This window comes from Eriocheir sinensis, chromosome 25 (genome assembly GCF_024679095.1).
Source record: "Eriocheir sinensis breed Jianghai 21 chromosome 25, ASM2467909v1, whole genome shotgun sequence".
Lineage (NCBI taxonomy): Eukaryota > Metazoa > Arthropoda > Malacostraca > Decapoda > Varunidae > Eriocheir > Eriocheir sinensis.
The window spans coordinates 14,423,718-14,445,934 of record NC_066533.1 but is presented as its reverse complement, the minus strand read 5'-3'; the positions used below and the strand labels follow the sequence as shown (position 1 = coordinate 14,445,934).

At 45.0% G+C, this 22,217-nt stretch overlaps 5 protein-coding genes across 13 annotated transcripts in view; 3 read left to right on the top strand and 2 right to left on the bottom strand.

Annotated features, from left to right (window-relative positions):
* Positions 1-855: 855 nt before the first annotated feature.
* Positions 856-6,581, top strand: LOC127003636 (uncharacterized). Its single transcript, XM_050870545.1, has 3 exons — positions 856-1,011; positions 5,543-5,683; positions 6,009-6,581. Exon 3 carries the CDS (start codon positions 6,009-6,011, stop codon positions 6,579-6,581), a length of 573 nt encoding a protein of 190 aa, XP_050726502.1. The 5' UTR covers positions 856-1,011; positions 5,543-5,683.
* LOC127003451 (uncharacterized) lies at positions 1,009-2,192 on the top strand. Its single transcript, XM_050870159.1, has 2 exons — positions 1,009-1,152; positions 1,502-2,192. The coding sequence occupies exon 2, from the start codon at positions 1,502-1,504 to the stop codon at positions 2,105-2,107; it is 606 nt and encodes a 201-aa protein (XP_050726116.1). The 5' UTR covers positions 1,009-1,152; the 3' UTR covers positions 2,108-2,192.
* Positions 6,582-8,473: 1,892 nt separating the features above from the next.
* On the top strand, positions 8,474-9,736 carry LOC127003452 (uncharacterized). The gene is made up of 2 exons (XM_050870160.1): positions 8,474-8,625; positions 8,972-9,736. Exon 2 carries the CDS (start codon positions 8,972-8,974, stop codon positions 9,557-9,559), a length of 588 nt encoding a protein of 195 aa, XP_050726117.1. The 5' UTR covers positions 8,474-8,625; the 3' UTR covers positions 9,560-9,736.
* A 4,818-nt stretch (positions 9,737-14,554) lies between these two features.
* Positions 14,555-15,587, bottom strand: LOC127003448 (antileukoproteinase-like). The gene is made up of 2 exons (XM_050870158.1): positions 15,428-15,587; positions 14,555-15,321 (listed from the first exon to the last, which is right to left on the bottom strand). The coding sequence occupies exon 2, from the start codon at positions 15,319-15,321 to the stop codon at positions 14,887-14,889; it is 435 nt and encodes a 144-aa protein (XP_050726115.1). The 5' UTR covers positions 15,428-15,587; the 3' UTR covers positions 14,555-14,886.
* Positions 15,588-19,201: 3,614 nt separating this feature from the next.
* LOC127003446 (msx2-interacting protein-like) overlaps positions 19,202-22,217 on the bottom strand; it is a 153,486-nt gene continuing 150,470 nt past the window's right edge. For all 9 annotated transcript variants that reach the window (XM_050870156.1, XM_050870148.1, XM_050870151.1 and 6 more), the window contains one exon: positions 19,202-22,184. In XM_050870156.1, the coding sequence (XP_050726113.1) occupies positions 22,056-22,184 (129 nt within the window). In that variant the 3' untranslated portion in view covers positions 19,202-22,055. The remainder of the gene's footprint in view (positions 22,185-22,217) is intronic.

Here is a 22,217-nt window from a genome sequence, read left to right as displayed (position 1 = left end):
TATCGTTAACAGCATTACTTATTGGCGTTTGTTTGCGATAGCTGTGACTCAGAAACCGGAAAATGCGATGTGCTGAGTGGCTGAGTACGATAATTTGGTAACCCTGGTTGTGAGAGAGGCTGGAAGATCAAACCACCTATGGCACTAAGAGGTTTGAAGGGCCAAAGCTTTCTCCCCGATAGGCCACGAATAACCTTTTTTTTTTTAATTTAGGGAATACCCCCCACCCACCGCCACCCCCATACATACATACATGGGACAACTCTTCCAAATCTTTTTTCTCATTTTCCTCTCTGTACCATATAATCTTGAGAGCCCTATGGGAATAAAATAATTCCCATAAGGTTCTCAAGTTTATATGGTACAGAGAGGGAAACGAGACGAAAGGTTTGGAAGACTTGTCCCAAAAGAAAACCTGAAGATAGAACACAAAACAATACAAGAATACAATGCCAAAGTAAAATCACATTAATAAAATACCGAAATGGAAAAGACATTAACTTGGGACATAAAAAAAAAGACGTTACTGAAAGAAAGACTGAGCGTTAATAAAAATAAATCCTTCGCTCTGGAAAAGTATAAACCAAACCTGACGAAAGCAATCAAAAGGAAGGTAAAGAGGGAGAGGCAGGTAATGAAGGGAAGAGGACAGGTGAGATAATGAAAAGGGAAAGGAGAAAATTTAATGCGAGACAAGGAGAAAGGAAAAATAGGGAATGAGGAACGAATGAGAAACAAAAATGAGAGTAGAGAAAGATAGAAGGAGAAAAAGAAAGGGGGCATGGAGGGAGAGAAGGAGAAAAGGAGGAAGAAACGAATAGATAGCAATAGAGAGAGTGTGAGGGGTGGGGAAGGGAAGGTGAACGAGGAAAGGGAGGAAGGGAATGATAAGAAACAGCACGAAATTGGAGAAGGATAGAGCAAGGGGAGAAAAAAGGGAGGGAGAAAAAGAGGAAGAGCCGGACTGACAGAAATAGAGAGTGTCAGAGAGGAGGGGAGGGGAGGGGGAAGGTGAATGAGAAAAGGAGGAAGGCGGCGAAGGTCAGTTTGAAGCTCACCTGCTATAAAGGGTCGCGGGGCCGGGGACACACACACTTGGCTTCGGTGCTCTCCCTCCTTAGCACGTCAACAAGCACCTGTGGGCGAAGAAAGGTAATATTGATGCCGCACCTTTAATTAGCACCTCTGACTCATACATACATACATACATACATACACACACACATACATACATACATACATACTTACATATACACTATTCCATCCATACGCGACGCCCTACATGTCCATTGCCTCCTCTCTTACCTCTCCCTCTCTTCATCTCCTTCTTCCACTTCTCTTTCTCACACCTCTCCCTCTTCTCCCTCGCCTCCTGTCACATCTCCCTCTCTCCTCCTCTCCTCACCTCCTCTTCCTCTCCCTCTCCTCCTCCCCACACCTCTCCCTCTTCTCTCCCTCGCCTCCTCTCCTCTCACACCTCTCCCTCTCCCTCCCGCCGCAGATGAAGGCGACGCTGCTGTTCCTGGCCGCCGGCGTGATGGTGGTGGCGGCGGACGACAAGGACGACAAAAAAAACGCTGCTAAGCCCAACACTCGCTTCCTCGGCGGGCTTGGCGGATCGGATTTCGGGGGACCAGGCTTCGGGAACCAAGGCTTCGGGAATCAAGGCTTCGGGGGACCTGGCTTCGGAAATCAAGACTTCGGGGGAGGCTTCGGGGGACCAGGTTTCGGGGGACAAGGCTTTGGAGGTCAAGGCTTCAATAGCTTTGGCGGACAGGGCTTCAACAACTTCGGGGGCGGTCTTGGTGGGCTGTTCGGAGGCTTCCCCTCGCCCGTGGCCCCGCCCAGCACCTGCCGCCACTGGTGTAGGACGCCCCAGAACCAGGCTTATTGCTGTGAGGACGCCCGTGAGGTCCCCAGTCTCGTCGGGGTGGTGAAGCCCGGCCGCTGCCCCCCCGTGCGGCCCGTCTGCCCCCCCACCCGCAGCTTCCAGCAGCCCCCCGCCACCTGCTCCAACGACGGGCGGTGCGGTGGCTTCGACAAGTGCTGCTTCGATACCTGTCTTCAGGAGCATGTGTGCAAACCCCCCATCGGCTTTGGTTTCTAGGTGGGGCTAGTCTCTCTCTCTCTCTCTCTCTCTCTCTCTCTCTCTCTCTCTCTCTCTCTCTCTCTCTCTCTCTCTCTCTCGGAAAGGCTTTTATTCTCTCAATTTTGTGTCAAGTCGAAGAGGGATGTCTGTGCCAACCGAAATTTACTTTTTTATAATCAAAAGTAAAAATAAAAGAATATTTAAGTGGGTTCCATTTGTATTGTCTCACCCAACACTATTTATGTCTGTCTATAGTTTTGACGCGCTGGTCCCTCCCTTAAAACGGAGGGGAGGAGGGAGAGGCATAATGAAAGTCTGTGAATACCCGGTTAATCTCTTCTGTGGCAGGGATGGAGTAATCGTATTCGGTATTCGAATACGATTCGAATACCGCATTCGGGTGTATTCGTTTCCGAATAATTATTGCTACAACTCAAAGTATTTTCATTCGTATTCGAACACAAGGAAAAGTATTCGTATTCTGCGAATAATCTGACGAGTTCTTCAAAATTTATAATCAGAAATAACAGCCGGTTTTTTTATTCATGTCAACCTATGACGCCGGTAGGCTTTCTTGAGGGGCCTGGTTGGTCGTCGGCTGCAGCCCGTCATGGCGCAGGCAGGTGTATTTTATACTGGTGCCATCTTTTCTTGGCTCATGCTGCCCCCCGGAGCTCGTTCTTGATTCGCTTGGACGGTTTCCTCTAGAGTCCGGGTTGATGGGTGGTCTTCAGGACAGCATGTGGGTAGTCTTAGGCCACTCGGCGGTGACTGAAAAATCCCAGGTGGTAGCGTGGGGATTCGAACCCACGTCGTCCAGCACGCGGTGAATGTGGAGCCCGCACGCTTACCACTCAGCCACCGCCTCCTTACAAGTTGTAAGGTAAACGTGCTATCCCTGTACTGGATACTGGCACCAGTCATAAAGCATTGTTCATAAGTTTATTTTCCTGTTACAAAACGTTAGAGCAGTGTTATACACAGTTACCACGTCTCGAAGGTATTTTTCAATGAAAAGTATTCATGAACGTATCCATGAATACTTTCAAGAAGTATTTGTATTTGTATTCGAATTAAAACCATTTCAGTGTATTTGAATTCGTATTCGTATTCGTTGGATTTTGAAGTATTCGTATTCGAATACACAACCCTTGCATTCACTCCATCCATGCTCCGTGGCCTTGGAAAATAGTCGTAGTGGGAGCCAGACACGTTTAAGAACATTACCCTGAGCCACTTGCTGATCTGACGAGCTGCTCTTTGTCCGAACGGGCAGCAAAAGCCGCCCTCCGCTGCTCGAGGTTAGCCTCCTCTAGGACTCGTGGACTGAAACGCTTCAGGCTCTTGCTACGATCATTTGAAGGCCGCTGAGAAGATCCGCCGGGTTCTCTACAGTGATATTCTCCTTCATGGAGTAGAAAACTTGCAAAACTAATTGCAGATATGAAAAAAGGATCCGCCCGGTTCTCTACAGTGATATTCTCCTTCATGGAGTAGAAAACTTGCAAAACTAATTGCAGATATGAAAAAAGGATCCGCCCGGTTCTCTACAGTGATTTTCCCCTTCATGGAGTAGAAAACTTGCAAAACTAATTGCAGAGATATGAAAAAAAAGATCCGCCGGGTTCTCTAGAGTGATTTTCTCCTTCATGGAGATGAAAAAAAGATCCGCCGGGTTCTCAGGAGTATTTTTCCTGTTCGCGGAGCATAAATCTTGCAAAACCACCGCCGAAACATGAAGAAAAGGTCCGCAGGTTCTCATGGTTGTTTTTTTCCTGTTCGAGGCGTATAAATCTTGCAGAACTACCGCCAGGAATATGAATCCAGCCATGTGAATCCCCATTACTTCTTCGACAGCTAAATAAATGTAGCAAGGCGTCGAAACGTTTCAGAATGTGCGCCCTGGACTGCAAATACTCGAGCGAAGAACCGTCCAGCGTGGTGCCAACTGATCGGTTTCCTCCTTCACTTCATGAGACTTGAAAGCTTCCAAGAGGGTGATAGAGATGCCTCTCCGTCCTTGTGTTGGTTACGTGTTGGAACGTCTGTTTTATAAGCAGGGATGGGGTATTCGTATTCGAATACTTGTCATCTGACATCAAAGTATTCGCATTCGTATTCGAATACTTGGGAAAAGTATTCGTATTCAAATCTTCGTTCCTGTTTGTCCGACGTGTATGATACAGGTCAATTGCATTTCAACCTACTTGTGAGGCCTCTCTGGATCACTAGATCCTTCCCCTACCGTTCACTCTTCCTTCCCTCATCCTCTAACGGTGTCATGACTTGTATGAGACCCGTATACCGTCCCTCCCCTTCCCTCTCTCGTCCCTGCTAGCTATATATATATATATATATATATATATATATATATATATATATATATATATATATATATATATATATATATTTTTTTTTTTTTTTATCTATAATCCTAGAATCTAGAGTCAAAAATCATTGAACAGTCCTCCTGAATATATATATATATAGCTAAATTTTAGGCAAATCAGGGAACTTTTGTCAATTCGATCTGGCAGCCGCAGGGCTGCGGCCCTCAATTGCCTCTTGCCAATGGTAGGGTGTGTTGCTCCAGGTTCATTGTTGGATTTATTCTCTATTTTGTTCCCCCCCCCCCCCCCCACACACACACACACTCTGGAATCCCTGGATATTACATGTATTATAGTGAAATACACATTTTGTTGTGTTTCTTTCAGCACAGCTTAGAAATATACTTGAATATTTTGGAAAACAAATATGTCTAGGTGTGACAAACATGTACAGAATGCTGGCATCAGTTATAAGTTCATGACGTCATTTTACTATTGAATAACTTTAGTACTATATTAGGCTCATTTCCGAGCTACCAACATGAAAAGTTTTTTTCAACGAAAAGTATTCATGAATGCATTCACGAATACTCTCATGAAGTATTCGTATTTGTATTCGAATTATCAGTATTTCAGAGTATTCGTATTCGCATAAATATGAAGTATTCGTATTCGAATACACAGTTCTTGTATTCACCCCATCCCTGTTTCTTAGAGCAGGAACAGCGTCTTGTGGGCCCTTTCCTGTTGTGCTGTAGCCTACTGTGTCTGCCGCCTTGGCCATGAAAATAATGCTAGCCTAATATGTCCATAAACCACTCTCTCTCTCTCTCTCTCTCTCTCTCTCTCTCTCTCTCTCTCTCTCTCTCTCTCTCTCTCTTCATCCCGTTACGAAAGGTTTCCCTCCCGTTACGTATGGGATGAACCGAAATGTCAATAGAAACGTCGAAAAAGTAGACTTGGTCCGCTCATTTCCTTGTCATTTTTTTTTGCGGTCAATTCTAGTTTGATATTACGTAATATTCGTACCTCAATATCTTTCTCCATTCCCTCCCACACACACTCACACTTTTTCGGACTGACAGAAGTAGGGTGTCAGAGAGGAGGGGAGGGGAGGGGGAAGGTGAATGAGGAAAGGAGGAAGGCGGCGAAGGTCAGTTTGAAGCTCACCTGCTATAAAGGGTCGCGGGGCCGGGGACACACACACTTGGCTTCGGTGCTCTCCCTCCTTAGCACGTCAACAAGCACCTGTGGGCGAAGAAAGGTAATATTGATGCCGCACCTTTAATTAGCACCTCTGACTCATACATACATACATACATACATACATACATACATATATACATATACACTATTCCATCCATACGCGACGCCCTTCATGACCATTGCCTCCTCTCTTACCTCTCCCTCTCTTCATCTCCTTCCACTTCTCTTTCTCACACCTCTCCCTCTTCTCCCTCGCCTCCTGTCACATCTCCCTCTCTCCTCACCTCCTCTTCCTCTCCCTCTCCTCCTCCTCACACCTCTCCCTCTTCTTCTCTCCCTCGCCTCCTCTCCTCTCACACCTCTCCCTCTTCCTCCCGCCGCAGATGAAGGCGACGCTGCTGTTCCTGGCCGCCGGCGTGATGGTGGTGACGGCGGACGACAAGGACGACAAAAAAAACGCTGCTAAGCCCAACACTCGCTTCCTCGGCGGGCTTAGCGGACCGGGCTTCGGGGGACCAGGCTTCGGGAACCAAGGCTTCGGGAATCAAGGCTTCGGGAATCAAGGCTTCGGGAATCAAGGCTTCAACAACTTCGGCGGACACGGCTTCAACAGCTTCGGCGGACAGGGCTTCAACAACTTCGGGGGCGGTCTTGGTGGGCTGTTCGGAGGCTTCCAATCGCCCGTGGCCCCGCCCAGCACCTGCCGCCACTGGTGTAGGACGCCCCAGAACCAGGCTTATTGCTGTGAGGACGCCCGTGAGGTCCCCAGTCTCGTCGGGGTGGTGAAGCCCGGCCGCTGCCCCCCCGTGCGGCCCGTCTGCCCCCCCACCCGCAGCTTCCAGCAGCCCCCCGCCACCTGCTCCAACGATGGGCGGTGCGGTGGCTTCGACAAGTGCTGCTTCGATACCTGTCTTCAGGAGCATGTGTGCAAACCCCCCTTCGGCTTTGGTTTCTAAGTGGGGCTAGTCTCTCTCTCTCTCTCTCTCTCTCTCTCTCGGAAAGGCTTTTCTTCTCACAATGTTGTGTCTTAAGTCGCCGAGGGATGTCTGTGCCAACCGATTTTTACTTTTTTTATAATCAAAAGTTAAAATAAAGGAAATATTTGAGTGGATTCCATTTGTATTGTCTCACCCAATACTATAAATGACTGTCTATAGTTTTGACGTGCTGGTCCCTCCGAAAACTCGTCTTAAAACGAAGGGGAGGAGGGAGAGGCATAATGAGTCTGTGAAAACCCGGTTAATCTCTTCTGTGGCAGGGATGGAGTATTCGTATTCGAATACATTCGAATACCGTATTTGGGTGTATTCGTATTCGAATAATTATTGCTATAAATCAAAGTATTCTCATTCGTATTCTAATACAAGGGAAAAGTATTCGTATTCTGCGAATAATCTGACGAGTTCTTCAAAATTTATTATCAGAAATAACAGCCGTTGTTCCTTACAAGTTGTAAGGTAAACGTGCTATCCCTGTACTGGATACTGGCACCAGTCATAAAGCATTGTTCATAAGTTTATTTTCCCTTTGCAAAACTTTAGAGCAGTGTTATACACAGTTACGTCTCGAAGGTATTTTTCAATGAAAAGAATTCATGAACGTATTCATGAATACTTTCAAGAAGTATTTGTATTCGAATCAAAACCATTTCAATGTATTTGAAATCGTACTCGTAATCGTTGGATTTTGAAGTATTCGTATTCGTATACACAACTCTTGCATTCACTCCATCCATGCTCCGTGGCCTTGGAAAATAGTCGTAGTGGGAGCCAGACACGTTTAAGAACATTACCCTGAGCCACTTGCTGATCTGACGAGCTGCTCTTCGTCCGAACGGGCAGCACGAGCCGCCCTCCGCTGCTCGAGGTTAGCCTCCTGTAGGACTCGTGGACTGAAACGCTTCAGGCTCTTGCTACGATCATTTGAAGGCCGCTGAGAAGATCCGCCGGGTTTTCTACAGTGATTTTCCCCTTCATGGAGTAGAAAACTTGCAAAACTAACTGCAGAGACATGAAAAAAAGATCCGCCGGGTTCTCTAGAGTGATTTTCCCCTTCATGGAGTAGAAAACTTGCAAAACTAACTGCAGAGATATGAAAAAAAGATCCGCCGGGTTCTCAGGGGTATTTTCTCCTGCTCGCGGAGTATAAATCTTGCAAAACCACCGCCGAAACATGAAGAAAAGGTCCGCAGGCTCTCATGGTTGTTTTTTTCCTGTTCGAGGCGTATAAATCTTGCAAAACTACTCCCAGGGATATGAATCCAGCCATGTGACTCCTCATAACTTCTTTGAGAGCTAAATAAATGTAGCAAGGCGTCGAAACGTTTGAGAATGTGCGCCCCGGACTGCAAATACTCGAGCGAAGAACCGTCCAGTGTGGTGCCAACTCTGATCTATGTCCTCCTTCACCTCATGCGACTTGAAAGCTTCCAAGAGAGTGATAGAGATGCCTCTCCGACCTAGTGTTGGAACGTCTGTTTTCTTAGAGCAGGAACAGCGTCTTGTGGGCCCTTTCCTGTTTTGCTGTAGCCTACTATGTCTCTCTCTCTCTCTCTCTCTCTCTCTCTCTCTCTCTCTCTCTCTCTCTCTCTCTCTCTCTCTCTCTCTCTCTCTTCATCCCGTTACGAAAGGTTTCCCTCCCGTTACGTATGGGATGAACCGAAATGTCAATAGAAACGTCGAAAAAGTAGACTTGGTCCGCTCATTTCCTTGTCATTTTTTTTTTTTTGCGGTCAATTCTAGTTTGATATTACGTAATATTCGTACCTCAATATCTTTCTTCATTCCCTCCCACACACACTCACACTTTTTCGGACTGACAGAAGTAGGGTGTCAGAGAGGAGGGGAGGGGAGGGGGAAGGTGAATGAGGAAAGGAGGAAGGCGGCGAAGGTCAGTTTGAAGCTCACCTGCTATAAAGGGTCGCGGGGCCGGGGACACACACACTTGGCTTCGGTGCTCTCCCTCCTTAGCACGTCAACAAGCACCTGTGGGCGAAGAAAGGTAATATTGATGCCGCACCTTTAATTAGCACCTCTGGCTCATACATACATACATACATACATACATTCATACATACACACATACATACATACTTACATATACACTATTCCATCCATACGCGACGCCCTACATGTCCATTGCCTCCTCTCTTACCTCTCCCTCTCTTCATCTCCTTCTTCCACTGCTTCTCACATCTCTCAATCTTCTCCCTCGCTTCCTGTCACATCTCCCTCTCTCCTCCTCTTCTCACCTCTTCTTCCTCTCTCTCTCCTCCTCCTCACACCTCTCCCTCTTCTCTCCCTCGCCTCCTCTCCTCTCACACCTCTCCCTCTCCCTCCCGCCGCAGATGAAGGCGACGCTGCTGTTCCTGGCCGCCGGCGTGATGGTGGTGGCGGCGGACGACAAGGACGACAAAAAAAACGCTGCTAAGCCCAACACTCGCTTCCTCGGCGGGCATGGCGGACCGGGCTTCGGGGGACCAGGCTTCGGGAACCAAGACTTCGGGAATCAAGGCTTCGGGAATCAAGGCTTCGGGGGACTAGGCTTCGGAGGTCAAGGCTTCAACAACTTCGACGGTCACGGCTTCAACAGCTTCGGCGGACAGGGCTTCAACAACTTCGGGGGCGGTCTTGGTGGGCTGTTCGGAGGCTTCCCCTCGCCCGTGGCCCCGCCCAGCACCTGCCGCCACTGGTGTAGGACGCCCCAGAACCAGGCTTATTGCTGTGAGGACGCCCGTGAGGTCCCCAGTCTCGTCGGGGTGGTGAAGCCCGGCCGCTGCCCCCCCGTGCGGCCCGTCTGCCCCCCCACCCGCAGCTTCCAGCAGCCCCCCGCCACCTGCTCCAACGACGGGCGGTGCGGTGGCTTCGACAAGTGCTGCTTCGACACCTGTCTTCAGGAGCATGTGTGCAAACCCCCCTTCGGCTTTGGTTTCTAAGTGGGGCTAGTCTCTCTCTCTCTCTCTCTCTCTCTCTCTCTCTCTCTCTCTCTCTCTCTCTCGGAAAGGCTTTTCTTCTCACAATGTTGTGTCTTAAGTCGCCGAGGGATGTCTGTGCCAACCGATTTTTACTTTTTTTATAATCAAAAGTTAAAATAAAGGAAATATTTGAGTGGATTCCATTTGTATTGTCTCACCCAACACTATTTATGTCTGTCTATAGTTTTGACGCGCTGGTCCCTCCGAAAACTCCCCTTGAAACGGAGGGGAGGAGGGAGAGGCATAATGAGTCTGTGAAAACCCGGTTAATCTCTTCTGTGGCAGGGATGGAGTATTCGTATTCGTATTCGAATACATTCGAATACCGTATTTGGGTGTATTCGTATTCGAATAATTATTGCTATAAATCAAAGTATTCTCATTCGTATTCTAATACAAGGGAAAAGTATTCGTATTCTGCGAATAATCTGACGAGTTCTTCAAAATTCATTCTCGGAAATAACAGCCGTTGTTCCTTACAAGTTGTAAGGTAAACGTGCTATCCCTGTACTGGATACTGGCACCAGTCATAAAGCATTGTTCATAAGTTTGTTTTCCCGTTGCAAAACTTTAGAGCAGTGTTATACAGTTACGTCTCGAAGGTATTTTTCAATGAAAAGTATTCATGAACGTATCCATGAATACGTTCAAGAAGTATTTATATTCGAATTAAAACCATTTCAGTGTATTTGAATTCGTATTCGAAGGATTTTGAAGTATTCGTTTTCGAATACACAACCCTTGCATTCACTCCATCCATGCTCCGTGGCCTTGGAAAATAGTCGTAGTGGGAGCCAGACACGTTTAAGAACATTACCCTGAGCCACTTGCTGATCTGACGAGCTGCTCTTCGTCCGAACGGGCAGCACAAACCGCCCTCCGCTGCTCGAGGTTAGCCTCCTGTAGGACTCGTGGACTGAAACGCTTCAGGCTCTTGCTACGATCATTTGAAGGCCGCTGAGAAGATCCGCCGGGTTCTCTAAAGTGATTTTCCCCTTCATGGAGTCGAACACTTGCAAAATTAACTGCAGAGATATGAAAAAAAGATCCATCGGGTTCTCTAGAGTGATTTTCCCCTTCATGGAGTAGAAAACTTGCAAAACTAACTGCAGAGATATGAAAAAAAGATCCGCCGGGTTCTCTACAGTGATTTTCCCCTTCATGGAGTAGAAAACTTGCAAAACTAACTGCAGAGATATGAAAAAAAGATCCATCGGGTTCTCTACAGTGATTTTCCCCTTCATGGAGTAGAAAACTTGCAAAACTAATTGCAGAGATATGAAAAAAAAGATCCATCGGGTTCTCTACAGTGATTTTCCCCTTCATGGAGTAGAAAACTTGCAAAACTAATTGCACAGAAATCTAAAAACAGCTCCATCGGGGTCTCTACAGTGATTTTCCCCTTCATGGAGTAGAAAACTTGCAAAACTAACTGCAGAGACATGAAAAAAAGATCCATCGGGTTCTCTAGAGTGATTTTCTCCTTCATGGAGTAGAAAACTTGCAAAACTAATTGCAGAGACATGAAAAAAAGATCCATCGGGTTCTCTACAGTGATTTTCTCCTTCATGGAGTAGAAAACTTGCAAAACTAATTGCAGATATGAAAAAAAGATCCATCGGGTTCTCTACAGTGATTTTCCCCTTCATGGAGTAGAAAACTTGCAAAACTAATTGCAGATATGAAAAAAAGATCCATCGGGTTCTCTACAGTGATTTTCCCCTTCATGGAGTAGAAAACTTGCAAAACTAATTGCAGATATGAAAAAAAGATCCGCCGGGTTCTCTACAGTGATTTTCTCCTTCATGGAGTAGAAAACTTGCAAAACTAATTGCAGAGATATGAAAAAAAGATCCGCCGGGTTCTCTACAGTGATTTTCCCCTTCATGGAGTAGAAAACTTGCAAAACTAATTGCAGAGATATGAAAAAAAGATCCGCCGGGTTCTCAGGAGTATTTTCTCCTGCACGCGGAGTATAAATCTTGCAAAACCACCGCCGAAACATGAAGAAAAGGTCCGCAGGTTCTCATGGTTGTTTTTTTTCCTGTTCGAGGCGTATAAATCTTGCAGAACTACCGCCAGGGATATGAATCCAGCCATGTGAATCCCAATAACTTCTTCGTTTGAGAATGTGCGCCCCGGACTGCAAATACTCGAGCGAAGAACCGTCCAGCGTGGTGCCAACTGATCTGTTTCCTCCTTCACCTCATGCGACTTGAAAGCTTTCAAGAGGGTGATAGAGATGCCTCTCCGTCCTAGTGTTGGTTACGTGTTGGAACGTCTGTTTTCTTAGAGCAGGAACAGCGTCTTGTGGGCCCTTTCCTGTTGTGCTGTAGCCTACTATGTCTGCCGCCTTGGCCATGAAAACAACGCTAGCCTAATATGTCCATAAACCACACTCTCTCTCTCTCTCTCTCTCTCTCTCTCTCTCTCTCTCTCTCTCTCTCTCTCTCAGGGCTGGTTTTTGGCATAGGCCATATAGGCGGTCGCCAAGGGCGCCACCATCTGGAGGGGGACGCGGCAGCGCCTATAAAGGCAAAAAACAAATAATAACACGGAATTCACGAATGTGTATTAATAAATAAATAAATAAATAAAAAGATCGCCGTTGGGCGTCTATCAAAATTCAACTATATTTTCTGAAATGAAGTGACGTTAGTTTGCCACTATGAACTCGATCGAGCTATAAGGTATATTATAAATTTATAATTATATATAGTATTAGAATACAAATTACATATCATGATCTATCTATCTTCTATCTTAAAAGTGCAATCTATTTATATATTGCCCACTAGTAAGGGAGTGAAAAGTGATGTGAAGTATGAATAAGTTACATGTATATTTGGATATCTTCTTCTCCTGTGCTTAATTAGGCATTTTGCACGGTTGCACCCATTATGCTCTTCCCCGCAATATACAATCCCCCCCCCCCCCCCTGCATTTGCAATAAGTCCCCAATGCAATGGAAGTATGAAAGTGGGGAACGGGAACAAGTTACCGTTTAATTCGCGTGCCGCCCCAGCGTACAGGCTACAGGCAAAACAGACAGGTCCTGGTCCTGTACAAGTCAGTCAACTCTGATTTTGTGTGGCACGCCGCACATCCGCTAGTCACTGCAACTTTGCAAGATTGACTGACTGTCACTGATACTAGTTGACTGGTAGCGAGAATAAGATGAAACGACTTTATATTTTCCATAATGATGAGGAAGTCAGTGACGCACTAAAGAAAATGGAAATTTCCTTCTTCAATGTTGTGGTGGATGTTTGTATTGCGTCACTGCAAGAACGTTTCCAGACATTGGATAAAGTACAGGAAAAGTTTGAAGTATTTGTCAACTTCCCTGACCTACCCAACGATGAGGTAAAAAAGCAATGTGAAACACTTAGCAAGACCCTGAGCAGCGGTGGAGAGTCTGATTCGGATGGGAGGGAACTGGCCATGGAGATGCAGACTTTTTCCTCTTTGCCAGAAACTAACATGACCACCCTGGAACTTCTTACTCTCTTTCAAAAGAAAAGACTAAAGGAAATTTATCCAAATATGTGGGTGGCTCTCAGAATAGCTGCCACTATCCCAGTGGCAGTTGCTACTGCTGAGAGGAGCTTCTCAAGGTTGAAGTTACTGAAAACCTACCTTAGGTCTACAATGGCTCAAGACCGTCTGAATGGACCAGCAATAATAAGCATAAATCTTGAAGAATCTAGGCAGGTATATTTTGTGAAATCAAATCATAGATTCCTTTGCAGCGAGAAAGTTCAGACGTGTCACATTTTAAAAATAATGTAATGTCAGATGGCCATCATCCATATAGTATCATGAACTTGGGACCAGGTTGGTGTGCATTTTGATAGTCAATACAAAGTAAATTACAGGATGTGACTGAGGCACAGGATAGTGTAGTACAGCAGTAGGTTTTACATGTAAATTATGGCTCAATAATCATACGTGTTTTCTATCTGCTTTACAGTTAACTCATGGCAAGTAGCTGAGCCCCTGCTATACACCAACCCATCCCAGGCTCATAATGATGTATGGCCAACCTTAATTATTCAAAGACTCGGAAACTGTACTGTTTGTGCATGCTGTTCTATATCTTTTTCATATCAAGGTTCAATGGAACCAAATTGACCAATACTTTTCTGTTCATTTTTTTCAGAATTCAAGTGAACCAAATACTTGAAATATCAATGCAAACTATTGAACACAATACATGCCCAATTTCCGTTCATTAAATGTTATCAATATTATGCATTACATGGAAAATATATTCTCAATATTTCTTGAATTAAAAATAGAAGTACCATTGAGGTGTTTGAATTTTGTTCCATGCATTACTGTAACACTGTAGAATAATACGTGACTCATGTGAGTCATTACGATGGTACGGATGGTGATGAGTCAGTAATAGCAGGGTGATCGGTGGACCGTGGCGATTTTCATTGTATGTGTGCGTGCGTATGTATGATGCACATTGTGTGTGTGTGTGTGTGTTGGGGGGAGGGAGCGGGGAGAGGGGGCGCCAAATTCTGATCTCGCCCAGGGGCGCCAAAATGCCTAGAACCGGCCCTGCGAGTCTCTCTCTCTCTCTCTCTCTCTCTCTCTCTCTCTCTCTCTCTCTCTCTCTCTCTCCCACGCCTCCCTCCTCCTCGGCTGCCCTGGATGGCGGCAGCGTCTGGAGCAGTATTCTCAGACGCTTTCAGCTCACAATAATTGTTTCCAAAGGCCACAGTGGAGATTAGTAGGGTTCTCAGGAGTGCTCTTTAGGTGCATGGTGCAGGAACCTTGTCTAACCATCACTAGGCTCATAAAACTACCCCCCATGGAAATACTAACACAGCCTCTATGAAAGACTTATCAGATCTGAGAGTGTAGGTAAGCAGCGAAGGGGTCGAGGTATGGGCCGCGGTCTGACCGTCGGAGCTTCGTTAGGCAAAGTGAAAATAAAGCAACTTTTTTTTGTAGGAATGTTTTTTTTATTGATAACAAAAAGTAAAAAGCTTGGTCTTACAATAAAAATGAAGTATTTCTCAGAGCGGCATTTAATATCCGCCATGAATTGTCTTAAAACTATAACCCCTCACCCGAAAAAATAATAATAATATAATAATAAAAAAATAATAAATAAAATAATAATAATAATAATAATAATAATAATAATAATAATAATAATAATAATAATAATAATAATAATAATAATAATAATAATAATAATAATAATAATAATTAGTTATCTTAAAATCAAACAAAAAAATGGCCATGAGTTACTCCATCATGTCCCCCTCTTAGCGTCCGAATTGGCTGCCGCCGAAGTTGCCGTGCCCTCCATGGCTGCCGCCGAAGTTGTTGAACCCTCCTTGGCTGCCGCCGAAGCTGCCGTGGCCGAAAGCGTTATTGTGGGGCGGCTTGCACACATGCTCCGAGAGGCACCTGTCGAAGCAGCACTTGTCGTAGCTGCTGCAGTCACTGTCGCTGGAGCAGTGGGCGGGGGGGCCGCCGAAGTTCCTGACGGGGGGGCACACGGGGCGTACGGGCGGGCAGCGGCCAGGCTTCACCACAATGCGCTCCGGGATGGGTTCGTTGCCCTCCTTGCAGCAGTACACCTGGTTCTCGGGAGTCCTGCACCAGTGGCTGCAGGAGGCGGGCGGCGCCGCGAATTGCTGCAGGGAGGGAGCCGCGCAGGCCGCCAGCAGCACCACCATCACGTGAAGGGACACCATCTGCGGGGCAGCACGGAGAGACAGTGAGTCACGCCAGGCACACAAGGGCACGGCAAGCAAGTGTTACTCAGCAGTGTACTCAGGAGGCGACATGGCAGAGGCTCACCTTGTTAGCAGCAGCAGAGGCAGTGGCAGGAACTGTGCGGCGGTAGGGGCGGCCGGCCCTTTTATACGCTTCGTGGCCGGTTGCTAATACAAGGCCGCTTCTTGCCTTCTTCTGTTACCTGAAGCCGCCTGCCACAATTTAAACGACTTTTTACCACCGTCACGCCTCTCTCCTGCAGGCAAGAGAGAACCCGGGGCTGGCGCGTGAAGGCATCGACGTGACAGCAGAAAGCACATACGTAGTAATGCTTTCAACTGGCCACTGGAGGCATTTCTTGATCGGTCACTACTTACTTCAGTTATTTTTGGAATGACGTAAGGGTTGGGAAGCCAGGGTGATCCTGGACTCGCCCCGCCACCTGCCCGCCCCGTAACAAAGCCCGGGTGAGGTGGGGAGGGGCGCGGAGGGGCGGGTCTTGTGGCGGCTACGGTCTGGGCGGGGGTGTGGGGGGCGAAGGTCTAAGGATCGCCTATTATTCCCCATTTCCCCTGTTATCCAATGGACCTTGGGCCAGGCTGCACGTGTGGCGCGGTGGGGAATTACACTCCAGCGATCTTACTAGGCCGAAGGAGAAAAAAAAGAAAAACATTCGTTGTTCAGTTTTAGACTTAATTGTTGTTGATCTTGTTATAGTTTTCTTGTTCTTTGTCCTTCTCTTCCTCCTCTTCGTTTTCTTTCGTCTTACTAGGCCGAAGAAAAAAGTTGTTCTTGTCTTCATTTTCTTCGCCTTCCTCCTCGTCCTCCTCTTCTTCGTCTTATTTTAATTTATATTCTTCTTTCAACCTTCCTTCCCTCCTTTCTGAGTACTTAAGTCAGTTCCTCGAATCGTGGCGCAACACTGCACATTTATCATCAGCCTCACCATGCGACGGAGATGAGCACCGAGGCCACGCTGAACTATAGCATATATCCCTTAGTAAAAACAAACTAAAATCTACTGGTCTTCCACAGTACATAACCTGCACACGTGACCCATCCAGCCACAAGGAGGGAGCCAGGGATTGGTTATGGAGGTGAGGGGGGATGGAGGGGGCAGCGTTAGCCTCTCCCCTCACACAGACTATAAAAAGGGTATAAATGCTTCCCTACGCAGTCCTGCACTCCCTCCTATCTGGCTACATGGATAATCAATCACCCCCGAGAAAAAAGGTGCATGCAAGTACCTCAAATAAATGGTAGTTAACTTTTGAAACAGTTGATCAAGATAGATTACGTAAACAGCTCGTCAGCAGGTAGCATTATGTCATCTTGCTTGCGAGGTACAGAGTCCTATTCATTGCCCAAATAGTGACGCACACACTTGACTAGGCTTTCGTAGGAGTTGTGGGGATTTCCAGGGATAGTTTTATGACCCTTCTGGTGGTTTGCCCATTCTTCTGTACCTTGAACCTTTAAAAAAACTCATTAGAATCCGATCAGCCTCCTTTTTTGGCCTTTGGAAATATTTGCCGTGAAAAGCTGAGTTGTCTGAGAATACCGACAAGAGTATGACGAGTGTGGCGATGATGTTTCAGTTGCAAAGAAATTAAATTATTATTGAAGCGACGCGCGCGGCTATAGCGTCCGTTCTCATAACAGATAAACAGAGAAGACGCGGAACAGTTCAGGATGACATCGGCCTTGGCTGCTAACATGATACAACAATGGCTATAGAAGCCCTATTATGGAGTACAATCCCTCTTCTCTCTTAGGTTTAAGGACAGACCAATTAGCCTGAACCATAGGATCTGTGTGGCCTGAATATCTATGTAGGTCTTTACCCGTACAGGTGCATAACACGCATATTTGTGTTGGCTGTCGGGGGAACGAGGGAGCCGAGTGTGCAGGGGAGGGAAGTGAATCAAGTGTAATTGTTAGTGTTAATTGGTGTGTTGTGGTGACAAGTGAACGTGTATTTGTTTTCTAAATGAGTCTAGTGTACCGCAGTCTTAAAATTTGTTGAGGGAGGCTGTTCCAGTCACGTATGTGTTACGAGTACGTTGACTGTTTGCGCTGTGTATGTGTGTGGATCAATGTCAATGTGTGTTTGTGATCTTGTACATAAATAGCTGTGTGCTTGTCTGTCCTGGCTGTTCAAATTACCTTGTTAACCATTTACCAATAACACACCAACAGGAATCTATTGAACATAAACTACCAGACCCCCGCCTTAACTATAACAAACGGTAACCTATCTCCGCAAGAATATTAACCTCCGTGGCCTGCTCCGTGGTACAGTGGCTACGAATAGGCGGGCATGGGTTCGACTCCCGTAATGGGAAGTCGACGCGTAGCAACTGTTATATCCCTCTGGGGCAGGTAGATAAATGGGTGACTGGGTAAACCCGGGCAAGGTGGGCCAGATCCAGAAAAGAGGATGTAAGTTCGAGGGTGTAACTCCCTACATCGTTTAGTCTTACACCCTCCTCACATCCTTTGCTGCAGGTGTTCAGGGGCCAACGTGACGAAGATGAGCACCGAGACAACGAGCAGCAACAACGTACGCCCCAACGTTACCTAATTGTCGTACTCAGCCTCTTATATTTGCCGATTTCCAACCCATTTAGTTATCGTTAAAATCGGCAGTTATCGGTATTTGTGTAGTCAGAAACCAGAAAATCGTCACCTTCGTAAACAGACCGCCTAAGTCATTATTTTAAACTTTACAGGAAATCAGAAGAGAACTGTCACTATCTCATTTGGCTTAAGGTTAAGGCAGAAATGAAGAGGCCAATTCTAGTATACTCAAACCATGAATGTCGAAGGCAACTATACAAAATTGGGCGTCACATGTTGAAAAACTGATGTAGACAAAAACCAGGAAATCGCTAAAAAATGACTTGGCGATTATTTTATGAGTGACGAAATATGATGTTCTGGGTATGATTATTTGGCAACACTGGTATGACCCTATCCTTACCTTACCTCAATGCCGCGAAATACTAACCTCATGGAGCACAATAACGTTCACCGGTAGGGACAGCAACCAACCCGCCGCCTGATTTAAAGAGCAAACAATCGTCACAATCGCTCAAGGACATTCATAACTGCCCTCGGGTGATTACAACTATCTCTCCTATTTTACCCACAGATACTATACGTCGCTTAAATAGGCCGCTCAGATCTGCAAAGTAACACACAGCATGAGAATAGAGTTGTCAAAATATGGGAAAACGTGCAAATATATCTGTACCTTCAAGTCGCGGCCCCCGGCACCATCACGTTCGTTCTCCTCCTCGTGTCTTGAAGCACCATCGGTCAGCGTGTGTGTGTGTGTGTGTGTGTGTAAGAGGATCAGGTCTGACTCTCCAACGGCTCCTTTATCATTAGCCCTAAATTCATATATTTCGTTACATCCTTCTTTACCTTTTTTTGTTTTGTTTTGACAGGACTGACATTCTATTTCATTTATTCAAGATGGACAAGTTTTCCTACGGTTTCTCAAAGTGTCATAAGTATTCCTCAACAATTTATTTACCTCCCAATCATTCTCTATCTCCAACCCTCAGATGAAGGGAAGGCCTGGGAGGATAAAATAATTAGGAAATAAAAAAAAAATCTTGTCATTGGATTTTGAAAGGGTTTCCATGACTGTTGAACGTTTGTAGAAAAGATATATGAAGAGCTAGTGATGTTTCATAAGGTAGGTAATTAAAGTCTGGCACGGTACTAAAACGAATCTTAACCTTGAAGTTTTATACTGATGGTAATAAAAAAAATAAAGATAATAAAAACATAATAATGAATAAATAAAACTGGAGTGTAAAGGAATGTATGTGACAGAAACTTTTGGTATATTCCATTGTGATCTTTATTGGGTTTTGAAATAATTTAAATTGGTCACTGGACTTCTCAATAAATTTTCTGACCAAAGAAGCTTCTAGAGAACTGAGGATCACAGCCTAAAAGTTTTTTAGACCTATTTACAAACGCCTCAGACACACTTCATATCTCTTTTATGCAACACTTAACAAGTACACTTACATTTAAACATTTTTCACATTTTCAAACTGTACATCAAAAATATATTTGCCACATTATACATAATATTAATAAAGAGTTAAAATAGAATTCCGCTAACTTCTTGAGCAAACACACAATAGAGTGAATCCTGCTGAGAAACTAAAAATAGTGCAGAAATGAGAAAAGTTCAACTCTAAACCAAAGACTTTGTGATAGTTTTTAAATATCTAACAAAGTGACATAACAGCGGCAGGTTAGTCCGCAATAAGCGCCTTCTTACCTTATGAGAATCTGACACCTTAATCAAGTAGAGGGATAGAGAAGCAAGATTTAATAGCCGGTTGGAAGGGAGAGTGTAAGCCCTGTTCACATGGTATTGTTTTATAAGCATGAGGAAGCTTGGAAGAGAATAAATAATTGAGATGTTCAGAATACTGCGACCACTCACTTATCCAGACCTCTTGAAGCCTGTGTACTTAGAATTTTTAGTGCCTTTATCTCATTTGAAAATACTAATACAAAAATCATTAATTCTTTGAGCCAAATTTATAATCATCAACCTTTTGTTTGACGAGACGATCCTTACACCAAGCAATTTTTTGGGACTAAACAGTGAACAGCAGCAAAATTTCAACCAAGTAGGAACACAGAGAACAGCATGGACCACACAGAGCAGTGGCAGAGTGTTTAGTATTTCTACAGAACTGTCTTTCCTGTCCTGACTAAAATTTAAAGTATACATTCCTTTTGCTTCCCTGAAATTTCTTTTAAAATGATTCTGCTCTGCCATATACAAGTAGTAAGCGTCTTCAACCTGTGCAACATTTTCTCAAAGTGGACCGTATGCTTCAAGGGATCAATGTGTAATACTGTACAAGGTGAAAAATGTTGCAACCCAGCTAATTAAGTTCAATTAATCCTGACACCCTGCCAGATCAAATACTGTACAAGTGTTGCTGCACAAAACACCTCCGCTCTGCACTGAACGTGTGGTCCAGGCGAAAGGTCCCGATAATGGAGTGACAACTGTATTCTCTGAGGAAACACACCTGCAACACATTCAGGGCGCTCGGCCATGATAAAGCATCTTTACAAATTAGGAATTAGGAAACGCATCTAAGAAATGCAGACACACGGGGATGACGGGATGCCTTAGTGTAAGTGCTGCAGCAAGATAACAGAAGTTTCCTGAGGGCTGTGCTGAGAAGGCCAGGAAGGGGGCAAGCAGAAGTCTGGGGAAGGTAAGATTAGCTAGACAATATATACCAAGAAAGTACTAAATACCTCTGACACAATTAAGAAGTAAATGATTTTGGTGTATGTGCATCTGTCTGTGGAGGAGTGGTAAGAAGAGCATTTCTTTATGAGGGGGAGTGTGGATGAGATGGATGAATTATGATCAAGATGGCTGATAATAAATAAATCAGGGTGACTCCATGCGTAGATCTGCACACAAAATAACAGCATGCTGCACACAGCCACCCTGAGTGCAGTGTGCACACATGAATAACATTTGGAAAGACACAGAGCTTCACCGAGCTGCCGGTCAAGCTGTGTGTGAATCACCTTCATGATGGTGGTTGTGGCAGCTTTTTTAAGTACAGTTCCACCAAAATGAATAGTAAAAAAGAATTATTCTACAATTCATGTCAATATGTACAACTATACAGTTCATCTAAATACCATAGGCGGCATGTGGGCACCATTGGGCCCGGGGCTGGTTAGGCCACACAAAACTTGTGTCTTGCACAACTTACACAACACTCATACATCACTCCTGTGAAGTGAGTCATGACAATGTTTATTTGGTATGTCCTTCAGTGCATCCTTTAAAGCAGCAGTGTAGCGTTAACAGACAAGGCCCCTGCACCACACTTGGCCACATCACTGCTTGCTGATAATATGGAGTTCATATACATTGTGGCTAAAGGAACATCTGGATGTTGCAAGCTGCTTACACAAAACAGTCAAAACACAACAGTGACATTAATCTATCATTTCCACACTCTTCTAACACAACATGTATTCCTGTTTAAGGTTTCATAAATGCTCTTTTTTTCTCATTTTCGTATAAATCACACCTGTATAAGGCATCCTTAAATGTCTTGTTCTGTGAAAAGTATTTAAAACTAAATACATTCACCAAATCTGGAATTCCAATAATAATGAAGTTAACGAACACTAACTTCTGCACTGAATGCCGTCATAGTTCTGTTCCTTCACACAAAGCAATACACACCACTGTACACACATGTTCCTGTACACATTTTCAACAAACCGTCGTATTTGTTTTCCACGTTGTCCTTGTAGGTAAGTACTATGCACATTCTATCAAAGAAAACCACACGCTGTGCATAAATCTTTATCTAATGTCTCCATAATTTTGTTTCCGTTCGTATGTCTTTCTGCAGAATTTATTTTATGCTCCATGTTTAGTTATCAATTAGTCCTGTAAGGTCTTTTGTAAATTAATACACCCACAATTTTAGTTCATTTTTTAGGAACTTGATTTTTTAGTGAATTTCAAATTTTTTTTATTGAGATATGTTACTCATTGAATGTACTTCAGAATGCATAATACAAGAGTCATGATTGGTTTTGCTACGTCACAGTCGGTAAGATGAGTCAGACAAATGAATTGCTGCTCAATTAACGTCTTCATGGGGTTCGTGGCGAGCCTCCGCGCTCAGCAGGTGGCAATCACCACCAGCAGGTAGGAGATCTCAGCCACGCGGTGGAGTAGGTCCGGTGATATCCTGGCAAGGTTTTCATTGGCAAAGTCACACGGCGGGAAGATGTGGACCACGTACGCAGGCTGAAAAAGTGACATGATAAAAGAATATTCTTT